General features: G+C 46.9%; 1 protein-coding gene across 1 annotated transcript in view; it reads right to left on the bottom strand.

Annotated features, from left to right (window-relative positions):
* Nucleotides 1–9,576: 9,576 nt before the first annotated feature.
* Nucleotides 9,577–11,864, bottom strand: part of LOC119163409 (ectonucleotide pyrophosphatase/phosphodiesterase family member 3) — a 35,123-nt gene continuing 32,835 nt past the window's right edge. Inside the window, exon 15 of the mRNA XM_075873048.1 lies at nucleotides 9,577–11,314. Coding sequence (XP_075729163.1) covers nucleotides 11,005–11,314 — 310 coding nt within the window. The 3' untranslated portion in view covers nucleotides 9,577–11,004. The remainder of the gene's footprint in view (nucleotides 11,315–11,864) is intronic.

The raw sequence follows: 11,864 nt of genomic DNA on the forward strand, positions 1-11,864 counted from the left end.
TCGCGATGGATGTCCCGTAGAAAAAGGCGAATGTTAGACACGCCGGAGATGAGCGTGAGAAAGAGGCAAGAACAAAAAGTCTTCGCTCGGGGGAAAACAAAACCTCTTTTGTTTCGCGCTGTATGGGGTCGCGATGAGTTCCTGCAAGAAAAATAGCCGCGAAGACCGGGAGAGGGTCAGGTGGAAGAAAGGGTAAGGACCGATACGAGCGGCAAGGCATTCCACCAGCGTACGGGCGAAGAGGCCGTAGTATGCGCTGCTTAGTTGTAGTTGCATGCAGTGTTAAGGAATCTGTAGTCGCTGTCTATTCTATTCAAATGGGCACATGAAATTAACAATGATGAGTGAGCGAAGCAGTGGGGTCGTTAGGTTTCACCGGAAATCACACGTGACATTGACCACGTACGCATGTAAATGAGTGTCAAGCGGTGTACAGTACTATACAATCCTTATTGCTAATAACTGGTGGAGTCGTGTTGAGTAGTGAATTTCGTTTGGCCCTTCATTATTACCGCTTTGTGGTATCGGATCCGGCCTGAAGTTGGCAAAGACAAGGTCTGGACACGTTCAGCTGGTGGTTGTTGGCTGTTTTCAGTCATACGAAATGCCTCAGAGAGCATATCATGATGCCGTGTACTGCACAAGCCACTCGTTGTCCAAGATAATCATCGTCACCATCGTCAGTCATCTTCATGGCGTATAGAGGGTACCTTACATGTGCTGATGACAGAAATAGAATGTGTGGTCTGGAATGAGCTTGTTCTTCTTCGTCATCATGCTCGTCTATATGGCGCACGCCAATGCCGCGAACGGACAAACCTCGACCTCACGAGTCCCGCGTTTGGGTCGCAAACACGGATGTCGATAACTGAGAATGCATTCTTACTGGTTTACATCGAGCACCTTCCAGGACACGTGCGTTGTTCACGAAGTCGCAGCGCCCTCCCGGGATGAGCGTGACAAACGCCTTGTGCGACACTAATTCAACTCGGCGGCCTCTTAGTGTGCCCCGAGTCCTGTCAATTGACTGCAAAGACCCGTATTGCACACAACTCTGCAGTATAACGACCTTAATGTGGGCCCCGAGTCGTGTCAATTGACTGCAAAGACCCGTATACTGCACACAACTCTACACTATAATGACCCTGATGTGGTTGTTCGTTAATAACAAATAAACGCTTGCGTAAACGTGCAACGACTGCTAACCAAAATTGGTTTCAGGAAAGTCAAGTTTATAGCCTTTTTGCGCGTGTGTTTAAGCGTGCTTTAGCATTCTCGCAGCCTTCTCACAAGCAGTGCCGCGAGTGAATACTGTGTGGTCTGACAGATTCCTCCAAGAATAAATTAAAGAAGCCCACTTCGAAGCGTACAGTTTCGATAGATACCGTTCTCCGAAATCGACGCAGATGCAAGGCTTCGCTCGCTATAGCACGAGAACTCAAACTTGCACAGTGGAACTCGGTGGAGTTCATCACTTGTCTTCTACACAGCCTGGATCCCGATTTCCAGCACCGTCAGAGACCCAACGGTCTCCTATTTTCTCCCCAAATGGTCAAAATTTCTGAAGCCCTCCACTACGGCGTCTCCCATAATTATATAGTGGTTTTGTCACGTTTTTGTTTGTTTGTTTGAGCCTTACAGAATATGGCATGCACCCACTCGAGGTGACAGGCCAAATTTTCTTAGTTTCAAATGTAGGAGATAGTTTTCACTAATGTTGAATGATGATGAACAAATAAATGAAAAGAGAATAGTTGGTAGTATATCAAATAAATCATGTTTTTCACCGAGCGATCGTGCTTGTAGACCAGACTGTTGAAATAACCTGCTCATAGCAATCTCGAATATGTTTGCAAAATTCTCACGCTTTTTCATGACTTATCGAATATGTGTTGTCAAGATTAGCATGGAGTACGTTTAGAAGCTTGAATGCAACTACAAATCGCATCAAAAATGTCTCTTTGGCAATGTGCCAAATATAAGCCATCGAAACTTAGTATAATTTCTGCCGATGTTTGAAAGCGGAGTAACAAGTCGTCTTCTTCAAATATTTACGTATTCGCGACATGTCAAAAAATAATGTTCGGTGTTTTCTCAGAGGGGCGATATCATTCGACCAGCTCTGCGTAAATAAAAGTTCGCGGAGCCCAATAATAATAATAATAATAATAATAATAATAATAATAATAATAATAATTATTATTATTATTATTATTATTATTATTATTATTATTATTATTATTATTATTATTATTATTATTATTATTATTATTATTATTATTATTATTATTATTATTATTATTACTGCGACAGCTATTTTATCGCAGAGAAGAGAGGGAAAGTATATAAAGGCGTGGGGAAATTCAAAACAACGTTTCTCCCGAACCTATCGCACATCTTTCGTGGAAGACATCAATAAACCCATAGAAGGTGTCGCTCCACTGCGTATCGATCTATAGCGCAGATATGCAAATTCTCGTCGGTCGCGACGCCACTTCCAGGAAGGAAATTACTATCGGTATAGGTTAGAGATGAGTAAAACTATCGCACGTTTAAGTGCATCCGACCGCGGAGGCATGCGGGGTCTCCTGTGGTGCTTTCCTTCCTGTCTTCACTGCAAGAACACCGAGCGGTCGCCAGGGAAACAACACAGTACTTCAGACAATGAAAAACCTTTCTTAATCTCAAATGCGTATGCATCTGCGCGTAAAGCGACAAGACTGAATGTGGAATAAGGAGTCGTCATCAGCATTATCCACAGCTGCCCATATTTAGGTCTGTAAGAAGAAACCTTCTCCCAATGGTCTCTAATTTTCCCTGACCTGCATAAACTGATACCACCGAACGAGAGCGTCAAAGCAGTCCCATATCACCAAAATTTGTGCCGTCATCTTGTTGTCGCTATAACGTCACCTAAAGTCACGCTTCTGATGGCGTCATTGCATTACATTGTTGCTGAATCGAAGGTGGGCTGGTCACGGAGGCCATGCAAAAGCACGTAAGATGCAAAATGCATTAGATGCCTCTGATCACGGAGGCCGTGCAAAACCACGCTATAGGCGCAGAAGGCTTTTGGAGGGCGGCGGGGATAAATCAGTACATCTACCGAGAATAAAAATGAAAGAGACGGTTTTCGCCTTCGAGAAGTCTTGTGCGAATGCATCAGAAACCTTCCAAGTTTTTTTTTTCCCTAAAGTATAGATTTTGTTAACACTTGATATTTTACGTTCATGAAGAAGAATACCAAACATTCAGTTCCTCATTGAGTTGTATTTTTTTTTTAACGTTACTATCGCATTTCTATTGCGCAGTAACCCAACATTCGGCACGTTAAAGAACCCCAGGTGGTCGAAATTTCCGGAGCCCTCTACTACGGCGTCTCTCATAATCATGAGGTGGTTTTGGGACGTTAAACCCCACTTATCAATCAATCTATCAATCAACCCAGCATTCGAAAATCAAGCGCTGACTCTATGTTAGGCAAATGTGTCGGAATGCTTTTGCTCTGGCGATGGACGGCTGCATGTCTAGCAATTTCACGTGGACCGAGTGGGCTACTCTTCGTGCCCTAAAACTGGGGCAGTAACGAAGCGCGGTGCCGCTTCAAAGAACCAGATGGCCGCGTGGGCCACCGTTGAAAAGCGATTTCGCCGGCTCCTACTCTTCCGCGTAGAAGTTTGTACAAATGGCAATTATAAGTGGGGAAAGTATGTTTACCCAGCTGCGCAACGCTGTAGAAAGGAAAGAAGAAAACAGTGCCGCTCGACGCAAGAGGCGCTGCTGTGACTTCCGGAATGCTGTTGCACGACGCCGCTGCTACAGAACGTGAACGCCGGTTGTTGACGCGATGACTGTCATCACCGCCGGGCAGAGCTAACCCCAGGCTCGCCGCAGTGGTGCAATCGCCGAGGAATGCTCATTACACGCTGTCCGGAGGTGGTGCGTTTGTGTGTGTGGGTGTGTTCGTGTGTGTATGTTCGTGTGTGTCTGTGTGTGCGTGCGCGCGTGTGTGCGCGCGTGCATGTCTGTATGTGTGCGTGTGCGTGTACTGCCACAGTCTCGACTGTCTTACAATCACATTTCTTTGCTTCTGTATATATGCTAAAGCGCCACTTTGTTCTTGCAATTTGTGCAATTCTACTCGGGGCACCACGCATTCAATTTGTACGCGAACATTCGTACGTACACACATTTTGTACATTCCCAACTTATTGTAGAACGTCACGAGTGTTCAACAAGTACGATACCACATGAGAACGTATGCAGGCAGTGACGCGCAGTAGTGTATTTTACGTATAAGAAACTACGCAATTTTTGAGCAGAGCCCTTAAAGGATGAGATAGAGGAGCGAGTTATAAGCACCGTGAAATTCTGAATCCGTTATTGGAAACGCAGCAGACTTTACTGTCTTTGATTCGTACTACTCGTTCATCTGGCTACATCCCCATAAAACGAGGCACGCGTGTTTGCAAAACGAAGGTGCTCTCTTTTACGGCTCGGGTGATAGCGCGTTCCCGAGAACACGTGCCACGTCCCCGTTTATTGCCAAGAAGGGAATGTGTCAATCTCGCAGTGTTCCGTGACATTCCACTATGTAACATCTATATGCTATGCCGATCGAGTAAAAGTAAAACTGAACGGTGGCTGATCGTCTGAATCGCAATATAGTTCGCGCGTTCTTGTGACAATACCTGCTCATGTAAATCAGCAGCAGACACCTTGTCCTTGGCCTCTTATCATATACACACACATTTATAAGGCAGATCATCATGGCGACAGGACTTAAGTATGTATTTTGAGCAAATGATAGAAAATGACCGATTTAACATTGCCAACTGCTATTGGGTTGGTTGTTTGTACTTCGCGACTGAAAGGCAGAGCATCTGCATGCGCACACAGACGCGAAGGGTGGTAATGCTCTGGAAAGGATCCCTTTTATTCTCCAGAAAGTCCAAACACGCTACACTAAGGAAAATGGGAACAAATTGACTGCCTTGATTTCTGGCCTCATTCGCACAAAAACATTTATTTCCGAAAATAATTAGTGAAACTTCCCTCCCTCGCTTCTTAAGCAATACGGTGCATGACATTTACTGCTCTTTTCGCACTTTAATCAGATGTTTTCCTATCAAATCCAGCGTGTCAAACGTGAAACTTCGGGATTTTTGCGTGAAACAGGAGAATACGTGATTGGTGAAGAAGCGCGCAACCTATGGACATCAATAAACGCACGCATATCTTAAACTCATGAATGTATTGATCACCTACCCCAAGGAAAGGTAAATTGATAACAATAATAAAAACTCGCAGAATCCGCCCAGTCCCCCTTCCTTCTCCCCACCGAAAGCTTTCTGCACATATCGTGGTTTTGCACTGCCGTCGGGATCGTCCACCCGAGCGACGATGTCGTGTGATGACGTCACACAGTTCGGTGATCCGTGTTGTGATGACGACGAAATATGGTGATGCCATCACGCGGTAATTTTTTGCGTTCCTTGTGTTGATAGTGCCGACGCCGACGACCAGTTTTCGCTTTTAATTAGACATGTAAAACGTTCGCCTCAATAGACGAGAAAACGCACTTCGACGCTATTTGTCCGGCGTTGGTGACAGGAAAAGTCGGCGGAGGCCAGCATACGTAGTTAGCAGGCAGCCAGGAATTCGCTAGCAAACTGCGCAGTTGGCCGGCGCATAGAAAACGGCACATGCACTGCATTCTTTTTCCCTCCCACGCGCGCACTTTGTCGTCCGCCTCATGTATGCAGCAGCGTACGTGGCGCAATAAGTGGCCAGCGTGTAGGTATATCATAGCGTGATGTATATAAGAGGCGTGTGCTTGGCACGCCGCTCGAGATTTCATTAGCCGCCTTCGCTGGCATTCAACCTCGGCGGGGACCCCATTGTCGACGACGAAGGCGACAGGCGCCCGTATACAAATCCGTGCGGGCCAACAATGGCGAGCTGTGACGACGGTGCCTTTCTCTGCTTCTTCACGTTGCGTCACGAGCTGTCAAGACGCCGACACGCTCGCTCGCTCGCTCGGCTTCCTCAACTCCGCGAAACCGCCATGTTGTGACACGTGTGTGGGCCCACTTTCGAGAACGCTTCAAGCATAAATAAAAGAAAAATGTGGTGAAGGGCATGTACGGAAGGGTGTTTCTGCTCAACTAAAGTGAAAACTGAGGAGAGGTGAACCGTGTATAGTTTGCACCGGTGTTTCACACTGCAAAATCATCACTCTTTATACTGTTTTACTCGCCTCCAGTCCGCTAACGCACCGTCCCTTCGCAGACATATTTCAGGATGTGGTGTTTCACATAGATGACTTACCGTAGATGTGCACGTTTGCGCCTCGGGTTTTCGATGGGAACACCGGAGCACGGTACATGTTTCACCCCTCACCAACATTCGTGCTAGTGGAGCTGAAAGAACCTTTGTGCAAAGTAACCCTTTCTTTTTCATTGCGTAGTGCTCTCTCTGCTTCTTGTATGTCTCGTTATTCTATATACGACGGCACAACGTAAGAAACTTGTGAAGTTGAATTAAAAAAAACACATGCGTGTGTGCAGGCAAAAAGTAAACCCGTGGCACCTCGAGAACATATAACACATTGCCTGTCCAATATTCTTCCCTTTCTAATAAGAAGTTAAATTCGTCAACACGGGGTGTCGCTAGAGCCGACGCTATGCTTGTCCGTCACACATTGCGCCACGGCGTGAATGAAACACACCTACGTTAAGCCAATGACTAATCCTATAAAGAAAGTTAACACTTAAAGTCTCTTTGTATCGAGCAAAAGCAGCGAGAACTGCTTCCCGACTTTTCTAGTTACTTTCCGGATTTATCGCTTTGCGACGTCGTTGAGGAAACACAGTCGTTGTGCTGTTGCCTGGCTCTAGTTTTTATAAATATGGCTGCCCCGTCATTGCGTTTTTTTTTTCAATTCATTAGAATGTTATGCTCTCTCATAATAGTACTCCAAATTGTAAACTCCAAGTACTCCAAATTGTCAACTACCTTTTCTAAACACGCCAGTTCAGCATGACACTTGTCCATGTCATTGCTATAGGGACATTTTTAAAACTGTGATGGCTTTCTGCTTTCCGATAGTAGGTTACTACGTACTCTAAATCACTGAACACTACTTTCTGTCCGCACAGCCATCTGCTGCTGCTTTACAATCAACCGTCAGATCCACAAGTTTGCACGCTAAAGAACGTCACAGTGGATGATCTATGGAGAAAGGCAAGGATGTTTACGGGCCGAAACTTTCATATGGCACGGCTAACCAGCGATGCTGTATTCGTGCTTCAACTCCAGGAACCTCCCCTCGTTTCTACGGCGTGAGCGACTGAAGACGGGAACGCGGTTCGTCGAACTTGTGGTCCTTCTGCCTGTTCTCTGTTTTAGATGCGGAGCATCTAATACTCGAGGCTTGTAGTGCGGCGCCGTCCGCAAGCTTCCTCCTCCTTCTTCCACCATCTGTGCATCCCTTCCTCCTCTACACACCGCGCGCGCTTCACTCCTCCACCATCTGTGCACCCTTCCTCCTCTACACACAGCGTGCGCTTCTCCTCTTCACGAACATTCGCTAGCTGTATATTGTAGCGCGCATGCGCCGTCACGCTTCGAGAACATCGGCAGCTGACGCGCGCGCATGCGCCGTTGCGCTTCTCCCCCTTCTCGAACATTCGACAGCTGACAGTGCATGCGCCGTCGCGCTGTATATATACTCAAGGTCGGCGCTCGCTCGCTCAGCTGCCGCTCGTCGGTTGGTTTGTACGGCGCGTCGACGTCCAAGGTCGCGGTGAAATGAATTCCAACGAATCCACAAACACAATGATCGACGTCCCTTCGACCAGCGCCGCCCTTTCGCATACGTGTGTACGTGTTCACTCATTTAACACCACCTCCTACAACCACGTTAACCAATTTAGCCATCGACCCAAGTAAGTCGCAATTTAACACCCCATTTCACAACTACGTTAACCAATTTAGCCATCGACCCAAGTAAGTCGCACTTTAACACCCCGTTAACCAATTATATGCTCCGCATCCTCCTCAGTGTTCCCCCGAGGGAAGCTGCGGGCAATTTTTTTGCATGGTACCGCTTTCGGTGTTATTATTCACCTTCCTGCTGTACACTTTTCTTCGCTTTTTTCAGTTTTTTTTTTTTTTGGCGTGAGTGCGCTGTGCCGAATCCTGGTGTTAATTGGGCGAGTTGATATTGCACTGTGAATGGTGGCACTGGCGGGAAAAAAAGACAAGAACACGAAGAGGAAAAATCCAGAGGCATCCGACATCAAATCTCGACATCAAGATTATCAGTCAGGCATCAAATCAAAAACATCCTTCAGAAAACTGAAGTTATGGAGACATTAATTTTGAGCTATCTTCGCAATAGAACACGAACTTTGTTTCCATCACAAGTGTGAATGATCGCTATCGCAACAAAAAATTTGGGACTTTGCCTGAACGCTAAAGCATAGAGAGCAACAAAAAGCTTTAGCGTTGCCTTTGGATCATGGGACTGTGTTCTAGCTCACTGTAAGCGGGTGTTCATGTTATGGTGACACAGGACGCAGGACAATAGACAGCCTTAAAACTGATGACAACCAAACGGACAAGTACTCTAGCTCTTGCGTTTTTTTGTACCCTTCCTGCTTTCTTGTATTCGCCAACTGAATTACAAAGTAATAGTGATAATAATGCAAGTGTCTAAAGTGCTAAAACCTTTTTCATATGCCTTAGCGCAAGGTAACCTATAGGCTGCGTAGAAAGGACAAACAGATCTGAAAAGTGTTGATTAAGTCGTAGGCAACTTCATTTGAACACTGACTCCAAAGATATAAAGAATGCATAAGCTCCCAACCAGCGCCGAACTGCGGTCTTTTGAAGGCCGCCTTATGAACAGTCATATGAAGGCACTTGAACAACGCACAGATAGGTGTGACCAAAAAGTAAACGGAGGCCAGAAAAAAAAGTCGCCTCAGAAGCGACGACTGCCACAAAGTTACAGCTGAAAATCCCACGAGATTTCCCACAAGATGTCCTGGTGTTAACACCAGAGTGCCCTGGTGAATACACCAGCCTGGTGTGGTGTGTTCTGGTGCGATGAGTACTGGTTGGAACACCGCACTGGTGTGGTGTGTTCTGGTGGGGCAACCGACCTGGTGTGGTGTGTTCTGGTGGGGCAACCGACCCGGTGTGGTGTGTTCTATGAAATTTGTTCTAGTGAACGTGTTCTGGTTTTGTGCACAAATGTACACAATAACAGAACACATCTGCGGCATCGTATACAAATGTGCACGATCCCGCGGCCATCCGATTAGACATATCCGTATGCCCAGCCCAAAGCTCGCCACCGCCCTCTACGATCACGTGACAACTGGCACACGTGACTCCGAACACTGCGCGTCAAGGGAGCCCTCTGCGCGTTCATAGAGGGCAGTGACGAGCTTTGTTTGGGCTGGGCGCAGCCTGCGCCCCGCCACGTCGTTACAAGCGCCTCGGTATGTCAACAGCGCCTACCGCTGTCCACAGATGCTCTTAACATGCACTCCACCCATAGAGTTATTCCATGTCTAAGTGCATTTACTGTTTGTTCATCGAAGGAGTGCAGCAGATGATCGATGTCAGTGACACATAAACCGAAGCAAATATCAACACGACTCTTGAAACAAGAAAGTACAGACATTTAAGTCGCATCACACTTCTTAACAGCATTGTCTCTCCCGTATACATATTGGGTCTTCAGCTGTGACCACACTTCTTCACTTCAACAAAAATATCCTGAAAACGTCACAAACCTATCGAAACGTTCCGCGCGCCATTCCAATTGCACCGTATATTTTCCGTATAATTATTATACAACAACGATGCCACATATTATATAGGAGCGTTAAAAAACAAGAAACAACGACTCATACTGTATGATTACACTGAAAACTGTTATGTTCACAACGACGAAGTATGTTAGCCGCGTTATCACAATTGGAGAGATGAAAGGCACTGGTAGGGAAAGTATTATAACAAAGACATCATAAAATACATAGTATCAACACCATAATATTCTTGTATATAACAAGGCAACAAGTAAACGAGAATATGAAGGCGGGTCGCAAATTTGCGCGATCTCCGCCTTAAGACGACCTTGGCGCCCTCCGATGGAGGGTCTTGCGCATGTCCATTGTTGTCACCAGGCCCGTAGCCAGGGATTTTTTGCCGGGGGGAGGGAGGCAAGTGCTGAAAATTCTTGACTACTTTAGAATTTCAAAGTGGGAGGGGAGGCTTCCCTTTCAACTTTGTACTCCCCTTTCCCATTCCCCCAGCGTATACGGTACCCAACCGGTTATATGCTCAGTTAAAGGGACACTAAAGAGAAACAATTAATTGTTTTAGATTGATTAACTGCACTCTGAGAACTCTAATGTCATATTTCTCCCTGTCATAAGTTCATTTTTGGCAGAGAACATCAATGTTAAGTTTCACTTTTTTTAATTTCACGCCGTAATCACCGCGCGTGGCGTCACTAAATTCAAGATGTGTTTTTTTCGTATTTTCGCGACATTGGCTCGATGGAATTTTCCAAGACCTCGTATATGCTAAGCTTACGGCACCCGTGGATTACAATGTACTTCAATTTTATCGATTAGAAGCTACGTAGACACCAGTAGACGGCTTCGAAAATTGATGGCGTCACAGTGCGGGAATCTCAAGGTGGCGTCTCCAGCCGCAGTTTCTTTTCGCGCGTTTACTCGGTCGCCACCAAGTGTCCTGTCGCGGTAAGAGTGGTGTTTTTGGGATTGTGAAGTGACACTTTACTAATTCGCGAAAAAGCGTTCTGCTCTTTCGTGTCCCCTTAACCTCCCTGCCTTCCATGTCGGTGTTCCTCCTCCTTGAGCGAAGAGAGGGAGGTCGCACCTCCTGGCTGCGGGCCTGGTTCTCGCCATCGTGTATACGACCAACTGGTCCCCCTATTGCTCCGCGGGCCACAGCCGGCTCTCAGGGTGCAGGCCACAGCGCCTGCGGTATGGCCGTTCGCAGCCGTATGCGTTCGTAGCGCGGCAGAGCGCGGTAGAAGCGCAGCCCGGTGAGCAGCTCGACGTCGCCCACGGTGGCCGAGTGCTGGAGCAGGTACTGCGGCCACGGCTGGCAGTTCTCGGGGCGCGGGAGGTGCGGCAGCAGGAAGGCGGCCGCGTCCAGCTTCTCGGCCGGGCACCGGTCCACCGGCACGCCCTGGGACAGGCACCGCGTCACCACGCAGAACACGTGCGTCGGCACCGGAGGCATGCCGCTCGCCTCCACGACAGCCCTGCACGACGATTGGCGTATCTTAATGCGTAAACATTCTAGGGCTAGCATTCTAGGTCCTGACAAATGTGTTAGCGCAGCCTCAGTTAGCCCACCAGGAAAGAATGTTTGTTTTTAGCACAAAGGTGATTTACTTAGGTTAGCTTGCCGGGTGTTTTTCGTTTGTTGACTTGAGAGGAAGGTTGTATCGAAATAAACATCAGTTGTTAGCGCCACTTCTCTACTCTCTGTCTGTGTTTCTACTGCTCGGCTTTTCCCGATTTCGACGTTTTGTGGCTTTTGTAGTTTACTGAGTATGTACCAACTTGTTCAACAAGCAACTCTTCTAGGACTACTTCCCTCTGAAAACCGTGCGGCTGTCCGTCATAACGTTAATAAGAGTAAATGTTGGGGTTTTACCTGCTTTCTGTGAGCAAACTATGTTGGAAGTTAACGCCCTGTGTGTCTATATGTGCCGTTATTTTCTCGCGTCGTGAACGTGAGCTACAAAGAAACCTACTGGAAACGTGCGCAGCATCGCACCCGTTGTGGGGTTTTACGTCTCACAACCA

This window comes from Rhipicephalus microplus, chromosome 9, assembly GCF_043290135.1.
Source record: "Rhipicephalus microplus isolate Deutch F79 chromosome 9, USDA_Rmic, whole genome shotgun sequence".
Lineage (NCBI taxonomy): Eukaryota > Metazoa > Arthropoda > Arachnida > Ixodida > Ixodidae > Rhipicephalus > Rhipicephalus microplus.